Genomic DNA, 23162 nt, shown 5'->3' on the forward strand with positions numbered 1-23162 from the left:
CTGGGTAATGGAGGAAATGAGTGTGCCGACTAGAAAAATCAACCGAGCGTGACCGAAGAGAAAACAGATGATGGTTCCAATGCCGGAGAGATTGTCGAACGGAAGAGCCAAAGAAGTTCCGTAGTGTGAAGGTATTTCGGCTATTTCAAGTCTGACAAAAAACAGAGTAGTGTGCACTGTAAATTGTGCCGAAAGCAAGTCTGGAAATACAATAAACTGGTGCATGCGCTACGTCCACACGTACCCGGGTATTTTTGAAAACGCAGATTTTTCTATGCGTTTGCACAAGAATAAAGTTGTGTTGAAACCAAGCACACCATTGCTTTTCTTGTGACATTACAAATAAGTTTGATGTGTCACATGGCCCTCTTCCTAATGAAAAAACAAACGTTGTATCCAAGATGGCCGACTTCTAAATGGCCTTAAAGGCCGGTCCGTGAAAATATTGTCGGGCATAAACCGGTCCGTGGCGCAAAAAAGGTTGGAGACCGCTGATTAAGAGGACCCGAGGGAAGCTCGGAAAGCTAAGCAGAAGTTATTTGGAGAGGAGAGAGTGACTGAAAAGAGAGGTAAAAAAAAAAAAAAAAAAAAAAAAAAAAAAACTTCAGTAGTGTTGCACACTATTTTATATTATATTTTAAAGTCATTATTCAATACATTGTTATTGTTAACCCTTTAAAGCCAGTCAGAGCAGCACGCTCCGTTTTGTGTAACTATTTTTAAATCCCTGTAGAACCTGAACCGTGTAAGCTAGCGCAATAATTTGTTTTGCATATGAAACCGGAGGAGTTGTACTTACATCTTATGCCATCAGCTTGTCCTCGGTCACGGTTTCCTTCCACATATAGCTTTGCAAAAATTGCATAAAAAGCACTTGCAGCAACAAAAACATAATATTCCAGAAACACGCTTTGCCGATCCCATCAGCTGTTCGTAACACTTCCCACATTGAAACAGACGTCAGTGCGAACTATCGCATGTCCGCCATTTCCTGCCCGAAACCGGAAGTGACGTCATTTTCGCGGAAAAGGTAGTTTTTTTTTACTTGTAGGCCTTAAAAGAATATACTGGTGTTTTTATAAGTCATGTTTGACTTTTCTGAATAGTTTCTGGGATGCTTAGAACTCGAATTGCACTGCTGGATATAGTTTATTTTGATGCACATGCGGTTTTCTTTGCAAATTTGCATCATAGGATTGTTTTTTGTTTTTCCTGCAGTATATAAAAATTGGTGTATCTCCAAAATAAAACTATGAAGACACTCAAAATAAATTTCCTGTGGTGGGAAACTAATTTTTGCAACTTTTTTGTATTTAAAGTTTTGAGGGATAAACCTCTTAAATTTCTCCAGTAGAAATATATGTAAAAAAAACAAAAATGATTTTCAATTTTTTTGTAGTTTATTACACTTTTTTGCAATTAATGTAGTTACTATGGACTTAATGTTTACATATTATTATAATATGTGCTATAACAGTTGTATAGCAACTTGAAATGCTCCCACAAATGGCACTACAACATGTAAAAAAAATAATATAAGCTCTGGCGGACTTGGTTCTATAGTAGGTCTTAAAGGGTTAAATAAATATCGTCAAATAATCGAGATCTCAATTTCAGTGAAAATAATCGTGATTATCATTTTTACCATAATCGAGCAGCCCTAGTACTGTCTGTGAAAATGGCAAACCATAACTCTGCAGTAATTATAGGGTTTTCTATCAAACAAACAGATTGTTTTAGTCAACTGGAACCAATATAGACCAAATTGTTTCAAAATGTATAAATTGGTTTGTGGATTTGTTATCACTGAAACATGCTACTGCAGCTCTAGAAGATGTAACATTTTTACAAATTGTATTAATAAATATCTTTTTTTTAACTGCAGGAAGATGTTGAGAACATTATGTGACTTTAATTTATTTATCCAAAAAGATTTGAAAACTAGATGTGAAAAATGTTGGGTAGAGATTCAAGCAAAAACACACCGCAGGTGCCACATGGTTTCAACAGCTACATCAACTCAGAGGAGGAGGGAGTGATTGCAGGCATCCTTTGTGACATGGCTTTTTCTCAGATGGCATATGGCCAGCCAGTAGAAACATGTGTTATTGTCAGGAATACACCAAAGGCCCCAACCCTGTGATTTCATTGCCTTCTGTAAATTTCTAAGCTTCCTGAAGGCTGCATTTTCTCTGAAGGTAATGTGTGATTAACTGCACTGGTCGCAATTTATAACAAAAGGTTTAGCTTGGGGAAGCAGAATCACTGATGATGTTCTGTTGTCGTCCCTGGTAGAATTCAGGTGTTAATATTACTTTGGCTTGGAGCCAGTATTAGGTTGCCTCATGTTGTTTTGAAATTTTCTAGTAATTGGTGACCTGGGAATTTCATTATTGCTTCTGCAATTTTGGTACTGCCTCTGCTAAAGAATTCATTATTGAATTTTTTAAACTTTCAAGATTCCATTCATACATGTTCAGCAAGCTGAAATCCCACTTTAGAATCACCCCCAGAGAGTAGAAACAAAAGGCACAGGGTAGAGCTGGGCGATATGAGATTTTTTCATATCACGATATGTTTTTTTCATTTCAGGCGATAACGATATCTATCACGATATAAGCCAAATAACTATATTTGTAAGATTTAAATGTGCCGTTGCTCACAAGTAAAATGTGAAATAATCAGCAGCTTGTTTTGATTTAAATATTTATTTCCCATAATAAGTTCAACAGGGTAGATGTACTTAAGGAACATGAGACTTTTTCAGATAGATAAAGGCAAATATTGCAAACTACACAAAAGGTAGCCGCTAAAGCGTCTAAGTTTCAAAATAGAACAAACGAAACAGACTACTAAATTGTCAATTCCACTTAGAAACAAAATATTAATTCTAAAAATAAATCTTAGTTCGTTTTACAGAAGAACAGACAAAACTGACTAACTTTTGTCAATATCCAATAAACTGAGAACTAAAAGGAAATTCTCAATCTCTCCTTGTTGTATAGCTGAGCTTTTCAAACAGTTTTAACAGTTACTTTAGTCTGACAAAAGCCGAATGACGAATTAGCGCTTCCAGTCAGAGACTGAGGCTACGTCCACACGTACACGGGTATTTTTGAAAACGGAGATTTTCCGTTTTCGTTTTAAAAAATAATCCCGTCCACACATAAAGGGAGAAATGAAAGAAAACGCTGCTATGAACATGCCAAAGCAGCAGGTGGCGCTAGATTCCTAACCGTGCAGAAATGTTGGCCAATCAGAAGTCTAGAAGCCTCGGTGGGAAAAAGTAAACAAAGCTGGGGCATAGAAGCAGAACCGAATCGTATGTGTGGACGGACAGTAACTGTGTGTATATGTAAGCATTTAAACACTGCAGAGAGTACAATTAACAGTAACAGTATCGTAGAAGTTAATTTCACCGAAACAATAACGTGGCGCACAGTGTGACGCATGCACCAGTTTATTGTATTTCCAGACTTGCTTTCGGCACAATTTACAGTGCACGCTACTCTGTTTTTTGTCAGACTTGAAATAGCCGAAATACCTTCACACTACGGAACTTCTATGGCTCTTCCGTTCGACAATCTCTCCGGCGTTGGAACCATCATCTGTTTTCTCGCTCGGTTGATTTTTCTAGTCGGCACACTCATTTCCTCCATTAGGCGCTGGCTCCATTACCCGCTGGCTGCTTCCCAAACAAACACACGTGCGGCTTGGCACTTGTGCTGTACGTAACAAGTCACGCGACGTGACGCTGCGGCTGTGATTGGTTCGGCTCTGCGCTACTTAATTTGGATTGGCTGACCTTTTTTTTTTTTTTTTAAGAGGACAAGAGCAGCGAGGTCTATCGCGATAGCTTAATTTCTCTATCGAGTAAAAGTTATATCGCGATACATATCGTTATCGTTCTATCGCCCAGCTCTAATACAGGGTAAACAAAAGAAGGAGAACGGTGATGAGTTTGATAACTAAACAAATGCACTGTTTTCAAACAGTTCAGTTTTACTGCTCAAATATCTGCAAGAGAACCTCTGCATTTAATTTACCTTGACTTCCTAAAATCCACCAGCACCACCAAACCATTTTGGATACAGTTAGGCTTCATTTTAGCCACATGAAACTAGAATATGTTACCTTTTAAATTAAAAAATCTAAAAATTTAATGTACAGTTGCAAGTGACCTCACTTGGGTTTATTTTTTGCCACATGCTAACCAGGCAATTCTTTTAGAAATCACAAGATGTTATATATGTTTTTTTTTTTAATGTTCCACACATACTGCACATACTGCAACTTTTCTTTTACAAGCTTTTACTTTTAGGTGTTCCAAACAGACAGAAATTCTATAAGACAGGATAAGATGTTAACCAAAGCTAAACCCTACCCCCAACACTAGAGATACCAACGTTTGGTTGGATGTTAAGGGGTTTAAAAAGCAGGTCACAATTATACTAGTACCAGACAACCTTTTTACTCCTTGTCCCAATATTGGACACTAAGCTTTAATCTAAATCTCTAATCCAAAATTTTGATGGTACAAAGTTATCTGATGTGGAAACAGTTAGAGGGGTTAAGTCAGGCAAGTCACTGCCTTGCTAATATGCGTATACTTTACCATTTTGCTTTCAAGGTGTTTCAATGTTCTTTGTGGAAGAGAGACACAGGCTTCTTCAAATTTAAGGCTACATATATGCAAAATGCAAAAAGATGCGAAACAGAGCAAGGCCTACCAGTTGACAATTTATGTTAAGTTTTCTTTATTGTGCTGGGCCATTGTCATATTACGGTGGAAAAGTAATTTCTTACTCTTAATAGATAAAGAACAGCAGACACAAGTATGAGTCCTCCTCACATATAGCTTTTTTTGGAGCAAAAAGATCAATGCTGCAAAATGAAACATATCAGAAGAACTCTTCTGCATATCTGCTGTTTGCTATAAAAAGTGAACTGTGTAAAAGCACACACAACAAATCTTGTTAGATCCTGCAACACAATGTAGCAACACACAAATCAATACTACTCTTTTTGTAATATCTCAAAAAGCTTAATTAATTTCTATATGTGGTTAGTGTGCATGATTTGGTGATTAAAGAAAAGAAAACATGGCGTAAAAGCAGTGTGTTTATTTTCATAATGATGGACAGTTTAGTTAATATTTGTTAGAATAAGAGTTATATCTTCTGAGTTATATCTTATCAAAACAGCTGAAACTAGAACTAGATCACTCTATAACTAATGTGGGTTATCATACTCCCTCCAGAAGTATTTTTCCTATACAATGCACTTCTGTTACATAAAACCTGAATGACCCACCAGGCAAAAAAGCTGCCCTCAGGGCTCCAGACCTAAAGGTTTATACTGGTCTAAAACCTCGGATCTGATAAAAGTGGACCCATAAAAAACTTACAGGAGCATTGTCTCCAATTTTCAATACAACTGGATAATCAGAGCAATTTCAACATGCCAAAGGACTTCCAACACCACTTCATCTTATCTGTGTTACTTAAAGAAGGACCAAGCAGCAGATGTGTCAACATGTTTACCCCCTTGGGATTGCTGTTACATTCAAGTTGTATCTGAACAAGAGCAACCCATAGCCCTCCTACCCATGACTATGATTTCACTTTTGTTACATCAATTTTTGTGGAGCTGCTATAAAAAACAGAGAGCTCACACCTGAACGCTGATGACACCTAAACAAGATGGGGCCTGTGCTTGGCTTGACTTCTGCCTGTATGCAATCTACTATTGTATTTTATGATATTTTATCAGCCCTATTCTTTAATTTATGTACCTATGCTGCTCTGATTTATGACTGTTCTTCCGTACTCCACATCAAAGAGTCTGTGGAACACCTTTATGATGATTGGGACAGTTATAAGAAAACTTTCCCCCCACCATTTGGGTGCTCCTTTTCCTCACCGGATTACTTCTTGCTCCTTACGAAATGTGCCTCAGGCAATCCTAAGAAGAAATTGAGGAAAAGAGGCTGTAGGGCCGACATCCAAGTGCACATTAGACAATCTGGAGGCATCCCCGGTTTTTGCTGCCGGTTACCCTTCCAGATTTGGTTGTAAATGCATACTCACTTCCACTGCAGGCTGGGTCTTTCTCATCTGATGCTCTGATTTGTGTCGATTACTGTGTCCTCGCAGTTTGCATTGCAAAACCAGTGGCTGGTCCCACTGGTTTGGTGGCGCAACTGTAGACCACGTGATTGGACAAGGTGTTTGTTGTCAGTTCCACTTCGACAAGCTGATGAGAAACCGGTGCTGCCAGCATTTATTCGGATTGCCCTTTTGAACACCTGCTCCATCTCAAACAAATCCTTCTCCCTGAATGAGCTTTTCACAAGAAAAAACCTGCATTTTCTGTTTCTCATGGCAACATGACAGATGAGTTCATTCACCCCAAACAAACTTTTTAGGTGCTCCTATCTGGGTGCCCCCAGTTTAGGTCACCGTGGTGGAGGACTTGCTGTTGTGTTTAAAGATAGTTACGCATGCAGAGGTATGCAAACTGAAAACTATTGATCTTTTGAGTCACAAACAGTTAAGGTTGGCTATACGAAAATGGTTTATTGGTAAATGGCCTGTATTTGTATAGCGCTTTACTAGTCCCTAAGGACCCCAAAGCGCTTTACACATCCAGTCACCCTCCCATTCACACACTGGTGATGGCAAGCTACATTGTAGCCACAGCCACCCTGGGGCACACTGACAGAGGCGAGGCTGCCGGACACTGGCGCCACCGGGCCCTGTGACCACCACCAGTAGGCAACGGATGAAGTGTCTTGCCCAAGGACCCACGATTGTGTTTTAATTTATCGCCCTCCTGGCACTGCTACTCTGTTCTTGATTTTACAGACTTCTTATCTTCTATTATCAACCTGGAGAAAGCTTTGCTTCTTGGGGATTTTAACATTCAACTGAGACCACTGCTGAGAGGTTCTCCGTCATGTTTGAGTTCTCTACATTCTATTGGAAATGATGTAAATACTCTTATCCAGTCCTTTAATAGAGAATGCTCATCCATTTTGGATCAAGTGGCACCTATTAAAACAAGCTCCATCTCACAAGAGAAGACATACCCTTGGATAAACAAGTCTACATTAAACCTAAGGAGAACACATGCCATAAAACAGAATGACAATAGAAGAAAACTAAACTTAAAGTACACAGGCTTCATCATTCACATCTTCTTAAATGATACAGTGAAAAATGTAAGATCAGAATATTTTTCTAGACTCATATAAAAAAAAAAACAAGAGAAATCCCAAGAGCTTTTTGACAAAATCAGTGCCATTGTGTTCCCAGATATGGTACCTCTAAACAGGGGCGTCACTAGGTTTTAACGACAGGGTTGGGCTTAGCCCCCAAGAGAAGCACACGATATGAACGAACATAGTGCATGAGCACAAAATTTCACAAACAGAAAACAAAAGACTGAGGAATTGCTTTTCAAAGTTTTGGACAGATTAAACATCTTAGGCCACAAATAAATTTTCAGTGCGTGAATTCATTTTCTTCTGTTTGTGCCTTAGCTTGGCACCTGGTTCAGGGATACCGTAGGTGTTGCAAAGGGGCCTTGGTTTCCTCATACAGTTCTGTGGCAAATGCATCGGAGTGTTTGCCCTTAAGTATGTGTCACACACAATTTTGTCTTCTGCCAGGTCTAAAGTCTCTTTCTGCAGGAACTTGTGGAGTCATTCGGTTACAGACAGAAGTGTGTAACATCAGTAGTGCACAGACTGCTGAGAACTTGCAGAGCTTTGCTCTGAGACCAACAGCTATGGGGGATCCAATGGCAGATAGCAGGCACTCCAAAATGGCAGACAATGTCTCAAGAACTGCACTAACTGATAGCAACTGACATGCCCAGCGAGTGTTTGAAAGTTGCACAAGCTCAGTTTTTGTCCATCCAAGCTTTGACTGAGCCTCCATGAACTTGTGATGATTGACTAGGGAGATGCTAAAGAAAGAATACACACACTCCAACAAGCTAAAAAGCTCCACAGCCTCTGGGACAGCCTTGCAAGTATTGCACAAAACCAGGTTGATTTGATGACCATAACAATGCACATAGCCTCAGGATGGAGCATTCTGAAATGTGCTTGTACACCTCCAGTGGAGCCACTCATAACATCATATGTTTGTGCTACACACTTAAGCTCTGCAAGACCATTGTTTTGGATCTGCTACTGAAGCTCATTTGCAATGGACTGGGCATCAAATATTTTTATCTCTGCAAGTGCAAGAAAACACTCCTTCCCTGCCCCCTATGCACATGTAAAATCCTATGCACATGTTTTGCAAACAACAAAGTTTGCATCCATTTACCTTTTACCTTGATTTTTTTAAATAACCATTTCAAACTATTTACAGAATTGTTCTGCATTCAACGAGATGCCACACAAATTATTATTATTTTTATTTATTTTTTTATTTTTTTTGTCCCGTTTGGATCTTTAGCCATCAGAATTGTTGTCTTAAGGCCAAGAAAGATGCCAAGCGGATTTATTTTACCAAGTGGATCATCATGGCCTTGCCATATTGGTCCATTTGATTGACCTTTATTATAATTATGTATTTATTTTATTTTCAGTTGCTACAAACGGGACAGACATGACTGGGGGATAGGACAGGGAGAAAGAATGAAAGAAAGAGAGGGAGAGAAAGAAAAACAGAGGGGAGAAGAGACGGTGAGAAAGGGGGGAAGGAAGAAAGAAAAACAAACAAAACACCTGAATCACCTGTATGGAGAGAAAAAAAAACAGAAGAGAAAGCAAACAAAAAAAGACCAACATAATAAATACAGCACCATCACAATAAACTAGCTAGCAGTAGATAACAGTAGATACTAAATATTAAACGCTATTATGCAGCACGCAAGATAGACAGCGCACAATGTGCTTTGAGGCAGCAGCCAAGAAAGGTGTAGTCCGTGTCTGTGAACACCCGTGTGTACACCTGTGTGCATACCTGTGTGGATCAGCATGCTTGTATTCCAAAGGTTTCTCCATGTAACGATCTGCTAGGGAGTGTGGGGAGCCACAGCCCCGTCCTCCAGGGTATGAAGCAGGTATGGAGGAGATCCAGGCCCCAGACATCCAGAGACCCCAGAGTACGAGGACCCGAGGAGACCACCAAAAAGGGGGACAACCGTGCCATCCTCCTGGGAAGAGCTGAGTAGAGCCCCAAACGAGAGGTCACCCAGCAGCTACGGAGCAGAGGCCAGAGGGGGTTGCAGTGGCGTGCCCGCGGGCTCTGCCGGCAACCAGCTGTGCCAGAGAGGACCCCCGAGACCAGAGGCCTGAGGGCACCCCACCCCCCGGAAGGGGCCCAGCCGGGCCACAGGCGCCAGACATTCTAAACCCTTGTTTAGACCAGTAGTGAACCAGTACATACATGAGTGCCCAGCCCCAGTCAACAAGAACCACCAACACACCAACGTCTGAGGGCATCAGCCACTGGCAGGGAGTGTGGTGAGGGGAGATAGGCCTCCGTACTTTGGAGGGCCTGAGATGTACCCAGAGAGGTTGAGTCTAAGACCCAACCTGACATATAGACACAGACGAACAGGCGCACGCAGACACAAACGTGCATTCCCACCCCCATATACACACAAATTATTTTTGTCACTCCAAAAAAATAATTTCTGTCCACTATAAAGGAGAACATCATAGCCTGATACCTGCAGGTCTGACAGTAGCAGGTGTATCACTCCTTTTTCTACCTGGAGACAGCAGTCGCCTCATTGTTCTGACACACAACGCAAAACTATCCACAACACTACACACTAACTACACAAGACAACACATTAACTTCACACCCCAAACACGCTAAACGTCACAAATCTCTCACATCTCAAAACTCGCTCTCTCTCTTTTTCTGCTGTCTCTCTCTGGCTCTCTCTCTTGCCGTCACTCCTAAAACTTCCCCTGTTTGTTTCCTGATGCGTCTTATCATCTTTTTTGCTGATGACATTCAGCTATACTACCCAATCAGAGCGGAGAGCTTATGATTTTCAGAAGACTTAAATGACTGTTTAACAGACATTAAGCAATGGTTGAACAACAATTACTTACAGCTAAACCCAGACAAAACTGAACCTTTGATTGTGTCACCGGACAGTGTAATGTCTGGCTTTCAACAGTGACTGGGCGATTTAGGTTCCTCACAGAAGCATAACCTCAGAAATCTAGGTGTTATTTTTGATGAAGTTTTTTCTTTAGAGCAAAACTTAAATCAAATGGTAAGTAGAGCTGGGCGATAGAATGATAACGATATGTATCGCGATATAACTTTTTCTCGATAGAAAAATTAAACTATCGCGATAGACCTCGCCGCTCTTGTCCTCTTAAAATAAATAAATAAATAAATAAAAGAACAGCCAATCCAAATTACGTAGCGCAAAGCCGAACCAATCACAGCCGCAGCGTCACGTCGCATGACTTGTTACGTACAGCACAGGTGCCAAGCCGCACATGTGTATTTGTTTGGGAAGCAGCCAGCCACCGTACCGCCCGGGTAATGGAGGAAATGAGTGTGCCGACTAGAAAAATCAACCGAACGTGACCGAAGAGAAAACAGATGATGGTTACAAAGAGATTGTCGAACGGAAGAGCCATAGAAGTTCCGTAGTGTGAAGGTATTTCGGCTATTTCAAGTCTGACAAAAAACAGAGTAGCGTGCACTGTAAATTGTGCCGAAAGCAAGTCTGGAAATACAATAAACTGGTGCATGCGCTACGTCCACACGTACCCGGGTATTTTTGAAAACGCAGATTTTTCTATGCGTTTGCACCTTTCGTCCACACGTAAACGGCGTTTTTGGTCACTGAAAAGGAAGATTTTTGAAAACTCAGTTTTTGCATTTACGTGTGGACTAGAAAAACGGAGAAAACGCAGCGTCAAAGGTGTGCGCATTTTTTGACGTCACACTGTGCGCCACGTTATTGTTTCGGTGAAATGAATTTCTACAATACTGTTACTGTTAATTCTACTCTCTGCAGTGTTTAAATGCTTACATATACACACAGTTACTGTCCCTCCACACATACGACTCGGTTCTGCTTCTATGCCCCAGCTTTGTTTACTTTTTCCCACCGAGGCTTCTAGACTTCTGATTGGCCAACATTTCTGCACGGTTAGGAATCTAGCTCCACCTGCTGCTTTGGCATGTTCATAGCAGCGTTTTCCTTCATTTCTGCCTTTATGTGTGGACGGGATTATTTTTTTAAAACGGAAAATCTCCGTTTTCAAAAATACCCGTGTACGTGTGAACGTAGCCTCAGTCTCTGACTGGAAGCGCTAATTCGTCATTCGGCTTTTGTCAGACTAAAGTAACTGTTAAAACTGTTTGAAAAGCTAAGCTATACAACAAGGAGAGATTGAGAATTTCCTTTTAGTTCTCAGTTTATTTGATATTGACAAAAGTTAGTCAGTTTTGTCTGTTCTTCTGTAAAACAAACTAAGATTTATTTTTAGAATTAATATTTTGTTTCTAAGTGGAATTGACAATTTAGTCTGTTTCGTTTGTTCTATTTTGAAACTTAAACGCTTTAGCGGCTGCCTTTTGTGTAGTTTGCAATATTTGCCTTTATTTATCTGAAAAAGTCTCATGTTCCTTAAGTACATCTACCCTGTTGAACTTATTATGGGAAATAAATATTTAAATCAAAACAAGCTGCTGATTATTTCACATTTTACTTGTGAGCAACGGCACATTTAAATCTTACAAATATAGTTATTTGGCTTATATCGTGATAGATATCGTTATCGCCTGAAATGAAAAAAACATATCGTGATATGAAAAAATCTTATATCGCCCAGCTCTAATGGTAAGAATTAGCTTTTTGGATTTGGGAAACATCTAAAAACTTAGATGTATGGTGTCAATAAGTGAACTTAAGATGATAATTCATGCTTTATTCTCTACAAGACTCAACTATTGTAATAGTCTATTTACCTGTCTAAACAAGAAAGGGCTAGCTCGTCTACAGGTTGTTCAAAACTCAGACTACTGACCCGCTTAACCCTTTAAGACCTACCATAGAACCAAGTCCGCCAGAGCTTACTTTATATTTTTTATGCTGTAGTGCCATTTTTGGGAGCATTTCAAGTTGCTATACATCAATACAACTGTTATAGCCCATATTTTAATAATATGTATGCATTAAGTCTATAGTAACGGCATTAATTGCAAAAAAAAGTGCAATAAAGTACAAAAAAATTGAAAATCGTTTTTGTTTTGTTTTTTTACATATATTTCTACTTGGAGAAATTTAAGAGGCTTATCCCTCAAAACTTTAAATACAAACTAGAGAGCGAAAATTTCAGAAGAAATTTTAAGTGTGCCTCTGTCGCTGCTAATCAGTGTAGTTTGCCATTCATACGGCTACAGAGAGCAAAACCAAACAGAGCACCCATTGTCCACCATGAACTATGGTAAAAACAAACACCGCTCGCGCCTCACAGATGACAGCTTACAGTTTTGTGTAAAGATGAGGTGACTTCGTACAGCCCTGATTTGCAGACGCTGTGCACAGAGGTTCATGAGCAGAAGTCCCATTGTACCACGGCAGACCCGACAATGTTTGCATGAACACGCTTTGAAGCATTACGTTATGGACCACTTTTCACACATGGTTGGTGTACCCACACAGCCGGCTGTAGCTTTTCAACTCACAGCCCAACACACACCCAAAAAACAGCTGAGAGAGCACAGACTTTACACCCGTGGGTCCACCTCCCCTGCAGCGGCACTGCAGACCACACCCTGCCACACACATCAAACACGTAAAATAAATATTTATGCTCTTTTGCATTCACTTTTTGTTTTTTGTTATTTTTACACAGTGTTCTGACTGATTAACAATGGTCTACAGCCAATCTTGTGTATTATTATACAAACTTTGGTTGTAAGATTCAGATAACTATTTAATAAAAGCTAAATATTTTATATGAGAGTAAAGAAAAGTATATCTTTGTGTCCCCCTTTCCCTGTTAATGCCCTACCTGGCCCCCTGGCAAAAGCTTTGCTAGATCCGCCGCTGCACAGTTACCAGCTGTCAGCTACACAAAAAAGGATATTGGTCTCTCAGAAACAGTTCATAACTTCCCTTCAACTCATTCATGTCACCTAAAAGGTAAACCTGTTTCTCCATCACCAGTTCAGCTCTGATGATTCAGTAAGGACATCTCATGGTTTGGACCAGCCGTTTTTTCAACTGTGGCTCCAGCAAACATCAGCTGATACTAGAAATTAAAATCAAATGAATTCTAACAACAGCTGATCAAGCTTAAACGTGCTGCTCTTGTTTAGTGCAATAAACAAACAAGAGAGAAAAGCCGATCATTGATCAGTTTCATGACTGAAGTTTCAACAGGCGAGTGAATGACAGGCCAGGCTGTCATAAAGTTCAACATCAGTAACTTAGGGCGCACACAGCTGTATAGAAACTGTCGTGCTAGCTAGCAGGCAGTATGAGTTATTGTAAAAAGTCACCACAACGAAAATAAACTACACCTAAACTCGGTTTATATCTGACGCAAATAGAGTGCAGTTCATAACTTCTTACCTGAAATTCAGTTCACCTCACGCTCCGACCGGCAGCCGCCTGCTTCTCCTGCCTTCGGTTTCCCTGATCCACGATTGAGCTCCGCGTTAGCCACCATCGGTTGATCGGCGGCCGCCTTATATGTCTCTTTCCCCGCATGACCTTTCTGTCATACACGGGTGAATAGCTGCCCTCTGTTGTAGCTCCGCGTTAGCCACCACTAAACAACTCAGTTATTTTTTCCACATCGACCAGCACCATATAAACGAAAAATAAGTCCAGCTAAGACAAAGACTGTTTGCGAGCGATCGGGGGTGAAAGGAGTTAGAGACGCATCACTGAAAGCCCAGCCCGGGTGCTTTTTAGCAAAGGGTCGCTAGCGGTGCTAGGTAGCTAGCCGGCTAGCAGCAACACATAAGAGAACTTGCTAATATGGGATGCCTTGATAAAACGAGCAGATATTTGAAGTTTACACACCTACATTCTCACCTGAAAATATCTTAAAAGTTTATTTTGTGACCTAGAAACACTAATAAAATACATATAAAACGAAATGGTGGCCGCCATTGTTTCACTCGGTAGAGGCGTGCTATGAATTGTGGGATATGGAGTGTTCCACCAAGCATACACCCTTGCGGTTACCGTAAGTATTCAATGGTTCGCGCAACCTTAAAAATTCCAATGGTTCCTGAAATGTCTGTGAAGGTTCTCAGTCATCCAGGTCATCGTAGTCAAAGGAGCTTGCAAAGAAAAGCGTCTGGACTTCTTTAAGTTGCTTGAAAATTAACCCTTCAAGCAACTTAAAGAAGTCCAGACGCTTTTCTTTGCAATGGTTCCTGAAAGCAGCGACACTGTGCGCGCCGTTGATGTTGTCGTCATTACGGTAATACAAATGTGTCTAACCGTTTTTCCCCACTCGGCGACACACCCGCCGGGGGTCAAACTCTGGTAATTGGTGATTCTGTTCTCAGACATGTGAAGCTAGAGACACCGGCAACCATAGTCAATTGTCTTCCAGGGGCCAGAGCAGGCGACATTGAAGGAAATTTAAAACTGCTGGCTAAGGGTAAACGTAAATTCAGTAAGATCATAATTCACGTCGGCAGTAATGACACCCAGTTACGCCATTTGGAGGTCACTAAAATCAATATTGAATCGGTGTGCAACTTTGCCAAAACAATGTCGGACTCTGTAGTTTTCTCTGGTCCCCTCCCCAATCAGACCAGGAGTGACATGTTTAGCCACATGTTCTCCTTAAATTGCTGGCTATCTGAGTGGTGTCCAAAAAACAATATGGGTTTTATAGAAATTTGGGTAACCTTCTAGAGCATAGGTGTCAAACTCTGGCCCGCAGGCCAAATTTGGACCGCAGCCTAATTATATTTGGCCCGCGAAGCCATACCAAATGACTATTAGAGCTGGCCTACTGGTATTATACAGCTAATATATATATTGTTTAGTATAAAGCTTTGCTTGTTCCATATTCAGTTTTTCAGCAAAACGTGTTCAAGTCCATAAGAAAAGATTCATTCTCATATCTGGAGGAAGATTTTTTTTTTCAATAAATATTAATGTTAGCCCGCGACTTTGTTCCAGATTTGAATTTTGGCCCACTGTGTATTTGAGTTTGACAACCCTGTTCTAGAGGAAACCTGATTTTGTCAGGAGAGACCCCTACCCCATTTTTGATGGAGCAGCTCTCATTTCTAGAAATCTGCCCAAATTTATTAACCCTCCAAAATATGACTTTCCAGAGTTGGGACAAGGAAGCAGTCTTACATTCCTCTTTGCAACTTCTCTCTTCTTTTTATGGACGCACAGTGTGAGCACTCAGGTCGCATCAGAGCATCGGGCCATATAGTGTGAGACCCTGCATCGTGACCTACGAACTTCTAACCCCTGCGAGTCAACCGTACAGTTTGAGCAGGAGCTGAATCGCGCGACTGAAAAAATCGCACAGTGTCTGCCCAGCATAAGTCCCTGTTAGTACATAAATGAATAACTGATCAACAAATTGATTTACTCTGCCTGAAAGAAAAACCTTGTTACACCATAATGATTATGTTAGTTTAAATGAATCAACACCTCTGAGTATTACAAATTGACAGAATCCTTGAAACACAGGCCAGAGGGGATGTGTGGCAGAAATCTCCCACTCCAGCTTGTTAATCAACCAAAGACCTAGGCAGAATTGTAGTTCACTTGAAAACCTGAAGCTTAGCCCTGTCCACCCTAGCTGGAAAACTCAAAAAAAGTTTTATTTGTTGTTCTCTATTATCCACCTGGGCCTTACTCTGACTTTTTATCTGATTTAGTGCTCTGCCTAAGATAAAATAATTGCTGTTGGTGATTTTAACATCCATGTAGATAATAAAAATAACAGCATCAGTACAACATTGAATCTATTACTAGACTCAGTTGACTTCTCTCAAAGTGCAAAAGAACCCATCCACCATTTTAATCACACTCACACCATTTAACAGTGTTTTCTGAAAACCCACTTTGTCTGATCATTTCCTAATAACATTTAAATTTACAATAATGTATTACACAGCAGTGGGAATAGATTTCATCACAGCAGATTCAACCACTGTTATCTTCTTCGATGCCTTGTTCCAACACAGTGCATATCCATAAAGATATTTAGAAATCACAAAAAAGTAAATTCATGGGTATAATGTCCAAAAGAGTAACTAATAGCTAGTTTGTAAAGGTCACCACCTACTAACATCTATTCTCAAAAGAAAAATGGGGCTGAAAATGTACTAACAAAGTTGTTTACTAAAATTTTGAAACAATATTCTTATCAGAATTATAATGGTAGCCAGTGATGCTTGAGCTACGTGCTGTGGTGACCCCCAGTGAATAAGAGAAAAGCTGAAAATAGCTTGTAGATGTGGTGCAACTTAAATCAGATTGTGATTGATGTGTTGCAAATTCTTTATAATGTACTGGTGGATTGAAACAGCCCTACTATGAGTATCCTTGATTTCCAATGATCCTCCACTTCATAAATTAACCTAGGGGTTCTGTCACAGCACCAAGTGAGTCAGCCTCATGTTCACTGCCATCTTAGCGACACCAAGCTTTGCATCTTGATTACAGCATAGATTAAAGCCTTGTCAATTACGAGACTTTTGTGTCCACAATCCAGGCTCAACTGTGCATGATAGGCTGCCTTTGAAGTTTTGCTTATCACAGTCCACATTCATGTGTGTGTATCTACATTTGGCTAATAAATGTATTCCAATCCATCAGATATTTGTTAAAGAATAAATGTCACTGAAAGGAAACTGCTGAGACATTATAGAATCCCAAGCACCATCAAGCAAAGATTTTCACTGTCAAATGTGACTCAGGCAACAAGTACACATGATGACACAGAAGTCTAAAGGTTAGCGCGCATGCCAGTGTTTAACTGAGCAGCTGAATGTGTACATGCCCACACCAAGCCTCAGGAGTAAAGAGAATATTAACATGTCCTTGGATTCACTGTTACAGAGACCCAAGTCAATCTCTGCCTAGGTTCCACTTACTCATTTCCTTTGCAGCTACTGACTTTTAAAAACTGAACTGGATAAGAAATACTAAAAGATGATCAAAACTGAAAATCTGAACATCTAAACATGTTTAGAGTGGATTAATTTTCCCTCATCTTATTTGGCAAAAGTACAACTACATGTTGTGAATAGCCTGAGATATTTAGGTCACATCACCAGGAATGATCTCTGTGGTGCTGAGGATGTTGTAAATTGCATGCACAAGCAAAATGAATGGTTCACAAATGACATATGTGTAAAAATGATGTCAAAATAGCTCTTTTAGAGCCAATTTACACAACACATTTATGTTGGAGTTGAAATAAATCAAAGAAATTAAAACCTTGAGTGATATATAAAGATGAATACTGCATTTTACTCAAACTTCCAAAATGGACAGGTTTGCAGCTAGTAATGTTATTGCTATTCATGCTGTGTTTAGGAATGTCATGTATAAATATGTTTCAATTAACTGTGTTGAAAAATGTCGTTGAATTGACATAAGACATCTCATTTGGTTTTAGAATAACTGGAACAAATTTGGAACAGATATTACTATCTGATAGCTCTTCCTTGAAGTTATTGCTTCGTATCAGCACTGGAAAACATAACCTGGCATCCAGTCTTGATGATCGTCACTTCCAATAAATATGGTAACCACAGAAGTAGGGGAGTGACGACTAAACATCCCCCAGAGACTGCAGGTGTATGCTGCGGTGATGGAAATGTTGAAACAACAGGCAATGATGGCAAGGCAGCAGAAGCACTGACACATCAGAGGGAGAGATGGGATATTTGCTAAACTGCTAAACAGTGAGGGTGTGTTTAGTATATGATATGAAGAGAGGCATACATGTAAGTCTGTATGACACTCTCTAACTGAAGTTACCTGCCTCAATAAGTTCACAGGGTTTGTTCCACTTGTGTTATAATATTGTATCTTTGTGTTTTTGCCAAGGAGGCAGAACAGGTCATCAACCAATTGGAAGGTTTGTGGTTTGATCCCTGCCTGCTCCACTCTGCTTGTCAAATATCCTTGGGCAAGTTACTAATCCCAAGTTGTTCTCCAATGCATCCATTGGAGAGAGAATGTTAGATAGAAAGCCCTTAAGAATAGAATAAAGTGCTTGCATGAATGTGTGAATGAGGCATAAATCCCTTTGAGTGCTCAAGTAAAGTAGAAAAGTGCTGTATAAAAACCAGTCCATTTGCTTTGTTGTGGTCTGCTGGGAGAGCAGCACCAGACCTGGTGACAACAATAGACAGGAAGAAAAAAAAGATCAGGATGGCTGACTCTGTGATTGGCTGCAAATTGGACGTATTTAACCTCCTAAGACCCAAACTCTTCCACGACATGCATTTTTAATTTCTCTTTGACATTTGGGTATATTGGGGCCCGATGAATGTAAAAGCAAAGAATTACCAGAGTTTGTTTTGTTTGTTTTTTTTACCTTATTTTTGTTTTTAAGAAAAATAAGAGCCACATATGAGGATATTTGTTTAACATTTTGATAGAACAGTAGCAGTATAATGCCCTTGTAAGTGGATATCAGGCCCATGTAGAGCAAAATTGAGTATTTTGGTCGAAATAACCCAAAATGTGATGTCCACATATGTGGACTTCAGGTCCTAGAAGATTAAATTGGTAAAGAGGGGGGTAAGCAAAACATTTATCCATTATGACCTCATCAGAACACTAGCAGATTTAAACCTAGGGTCTTCTTCTGTATCACTGGGTTTCACAAGTATGTGGGAACAATAAGCACTGACTGTGCAGAGACTTGTACAAATAAGATCACTATAACGTAGATTGAGAAAGAAACATAATCTTTTCAGATGTCGTTCATCTGAAGAACCAGCATTTAATCTATTCATTTTCAACCAAGTTTTGGTTCATAAACTTCATAAAGGGACATATTTTAAAAGGCCATAATTGACTAACTAGATTTAGCACAGAAAACACTGCCCATGGGTGACTGATGCTTGGGGGTGGATAGATGACTATTATACCAGATGCTAGGGTTAGAACAACTGAGATTAAACACTAAACACTAATGTATGTGTTGAATGATGGTGTTTGACAGCTGCAGTAAATCTCAGCTGTATTTTAAATTCCACACCTCTTAGCTGATTGTGTTTCTGAAAAGCACATTTTTCTTACTGGGGCTGACAGCAAGTTAATCCTCTACCTTCTTATTCAAGTTTGTTTAATAGTGTTGAAAAAGAACAGCGTTGTCCGTACTAAGCTTTTAATTACAACCATTTTAAAACAGTCACTACCGGAAGGTAGGGAAGGAGTGAGGGAGGGAAGCTAGGACACTATATAGTAGGTTGACTGGAATATAAATCCTTTTCCCTCCCTGACATCGTGTAGGTACAAAAATGAGATAAGAGCTTAGCGTGCATAATGCGTGAACACGGAGGATTTACGCACATCTTCGTTGTGAATTCTCAGGTTTGCGTCATTTCGAAAGACGGATAAAAAATAAATAAATAAAGGCAGAGCAGTAAAGATAACCAAATCGTGTCCCTGCTGTTTATCATCGAGGCGCGGATACGTGTTTAAAATGAAGCTTCGCTTGTTTGATGCGCATCGGTTTTTTGGTCTGCAAATATCTGTCTTGTTCTAAAATCTTACGGGTAAATTCGGACAAATTTAGAATTTTAAAGACAAAAAGGGCCACAATTCTTTCTTTTTAATTATCAAAGTGCTTTTAACATATCGATAAAAGAAGAAACGTGCTCTATTAGGTACGGAGTATAGAAATGGGCGTTGAACTCCTGTATTTGCTTGAAACATGAGCTAGAGTAAAAGCTTCGCTCCATCGGCAAGCGCCGAAAGCTTAGGTACATCTGCTGCATGACCTACAGCCCCAAATCTGCTCCTCATATCGTAGACTGCAGCGCACTCAGCGGTGCGCATAACAGCTTTATGTGACAATAACTCTAAGTGAACTGTTTCTGGAGCCTAGAGACTTCACAAAAACTGGAAAGGACCGGTGAGGAGAGACTGTGGGAGTTCTTCTGCAATGCATCCATCGAGTGACCAAAATGAAAAAAGAAAAAAAAAAGTCAATCTCGCTGTTATGCGTGTGTCAAAAGACTGCGCATCAGTTGCTGGAGGCGATACCTTCTCTGTTTTTGAGTCCCACATAAAAGGTCACATACACGCGAAGAGGTATGTATAGGTGAGCAAAGAGAGAAACAACGAGAATGATTCTCGCCAGGCGCACAAACTAGAGTGCATTCTGATGCGTCCCCCTCCACCTGACCATTTCCTGCACACTAGTTTGATAAACCAAATCTCACCCATATCAGACAGAATTTCAGAAAAAAAGTTCCAGATAATTCATTGATGAATTGTTTTTTTTTAAATATACCCACAACTCACCTGATATACAAACAATAAAATTAGCTTGAAGAATGATCAGTATCTCCCAAATTATATCCATTCTCTGTCTTCATTCCACGTACATTACGCACCAGCATAAAAAACAAACAAATCAGAAAACGAAGCTTTTTCAGATGCTCTGTGCCTTTACGTCGGATCCTGCTGTACCTCTTCCACTGGGTATTTTCCTTGCCACGCACATAACAGGCGATTAAAGCCTTAGGAATAAACACTGCACGTTCCCACCAGATTCCAAAGATGGGTAAAAAGAAAGAGAAAAGCCAAACTGTAGCGATCCTTCGTCAGTTCACTGTATTATTACTCCAGTGCGCCATGGAACGGCCACATCCTTCCATCCATCCGGTGCTGTTTCACACAGCGGACATCCCCTTATTACCACGTAAAATCGCATATGATCGCTTCAGGAAATTCTGTGTATCGGGCGTAAAATACAGGGGGAAAGCCTGCGTTAATGACTGGTGGGACAGCGGTGGGATCCGTGTAACACCTGGAGACGCCTCACAACTCTGTGAACTCGCATCGCCAGGTGCTGAGCTTCCGATCGAGACTTCTCCCCGTCACCGCAAGGGACCAGTGCCAAGTTTAACTCAATAACATCAAGACTTCCGGCAACAGTTCACAAAATAAAAGTACTCGCTTATCGGCGCTTGTGCATTTTCATGCATGCACACAGAACTTAATCAAGGTGTTGGAAATCTGAAAATGTGAGGACAAAATACATTTCTATAAAACAGGCACCCGTAAGTTTACGATGACAGCATTCCAGCATAATTAGTGCAAATTTATAACATATACATGATAATTAAGTAATTTGTAAGTAATAAGTAATTTGTTAACAGCTGACCTAGATTTAATTCCTACCATAAGCTTTTTTCCTCTGTGCGTTGCTCTTGTAGTTATTTTTTGATTTACTCATAATCCGATAATTTCCAATAACGTTACACGTGAATATGTTCAACTCTGCTTTCCAAAGACACAGAAATTTATGGGCATACCAGTGAAATAAATGACTGTGTGGGAGTTCATATCACTCTTTATAGCCTATTTGTTTCATTTTCGATGCACTCTGAGGTCATAGCAAATTAGAACAAACATCCTAATGAGTGATTTTGCAGAACTACGTTCTATGTATAGAGTTGCTAATTATTTGGCATTATTGCAGGCAAACCAGCCTATGAAATGGATGAAACACATCGTGACTGGGTTTCCGCTCTACACAAGGGGCACTCCGAAATCCCTGCTTCGAACATACCACCATGCTAATCAGATTACTTCTTTCATGTGAGGGTGAAGAGGTGACCCTTCTGGATAAGATGGTGAAGGTTTGCTGCGTTTTGGTGAACAGTGTGGTAGTAAAACCAGGGCAAAATGAAACTTGCTCTTGTTAAATATTCTTAAGTCTTGTACTGTATAAATAGCGGTAATTTTTCAAAAGATACAGTAAATTAAGTAGTGTTAGTAGTGGGTGATATCATGTAAACGCTGTCATGATTTTGTATAAACATTTTGTCATTTGTAAACTATAAATGACATGGATTCTGCATTATAACTGATGTGATGTTCTATAAAGTGGTTTTAATAAAAAAATAGAAAAGGCAAAAATTAGTTTGTTTCTTTATTCAACTTTTGAACAGTGAAAAAAACAAACAAAAAAAAAAACAAAAAAAACCCTTTTGAACAGTGGTACTCCGTACGTATTCAGTAAATGCAAATTATTTACATGGCAGTGCACTTCAGGCATACATCTAGACCCCCTAGATCAGGGGTCAGCAACCTTTAAGACCCAAAGACCCATTTGGACCCAGTTTCCACGCAAAAGAAAACACTGGGAGCGGCAAAGCCGTAATGTTTTGGTTTTTTTTGATTCAGGATTATGTGTATGATGAGCTGTTGACACAGCCTGAAGCTGGATCATGTGCACACACAGAAAACACTAACACACAGAACTCAGAAATTAGAACAGCCATTTCTACTACTCAAACACTTTTGCATTTGTTGTTTATATATTGATCAGATTTATATTTTGATTTCTCTTAGATTAAGAATAAAATGCTTTGTAAGTAGGAAAAAGAGAAAAATTCTGTTTTAGCACATTGATAATTTTCTATCACATATGTTTTGATTTTAAGACATTTGAGCCTCTCAGCTGTGATGTAGAGGGGCTGGGGGGTGGGACTTGGAAAATTTGTTTGGTGTTTTGTGGTGCTTGTGTCAGACATGGTGCTTGTGAAGTCCCTCTATAATCTGCACAAAGAGACTGTATGTATTGACATGACATTTTAATGTGTTCTCTCTGTTTTTACATATGACCTCAAGAAGCAACCCCGGAACAGATCAAAAGTAAAATTGTTTTTTGGACTGTTGGGTGGATACATTCCCTCTGGCTGACATCCACCATTGTCTGTAAGATTTGGCTATTTTCTGTAGGCAGATAACATGCCACATGGTTGCAGCTATGCTTTGTTGAAGTTCTTTGTGTTTCAATAAACCCACTGTGTTTAAAGGATAATGTAATGACTTACGTTTTTAAAACAGATTTTGCCCGCAGGCACCCCTAGATCCTTTATGTTTGTGACAAAGCTAACTGCCAGAGACCAAATGCTATGGTGAAGAGTAAAATTTGCCACTGTTAGGTGTGGCTGTGTGCAGGC

At 39.9% G+C, this 23162-nt stretch overlaps 1 protein-coding gene across 1 annotated transcript in view; it reads right to left on the reverse strand.

Annotated features, from left to right (window-relative positions):
• ca10a (carbonic anhydrase Xa) overlaps positions 1 to 21089 on the reverse strand; it is a 289525-nt gene extending 268436 nt beyond the window's left edge. Inside the window, exon 1 of the mRNA XM_026177459.1 lies at positions 20491 to 21089. Within this exon, the coding sequence (XP_026033244.1) occupies positions 20491 to 20551 (61 nt within the window). The 5' untranslated portion in view covers positions 20552 to 21089. The remainder of the gene's footprint in view (positions 1 to 20490) is intronic.
• Between the last annotated feature and the right edge of the window lie 2073 nt (positions 21090 to 23162).

Source organism: Astatotilapia calliptera, chromosome 8, assembly GCF_900246225.1.
Source record: "Astatotilapia calliptera chromosome 8, fAstCal1.2, whole genome shotgun sequence".
Taxonomy (NCBI): Eukaryota; Metazoa; Chordata; class Actinopteri; order Cichliformes; family Cichlidae; genus Astatotilapia; species Astatotilapia calliptera.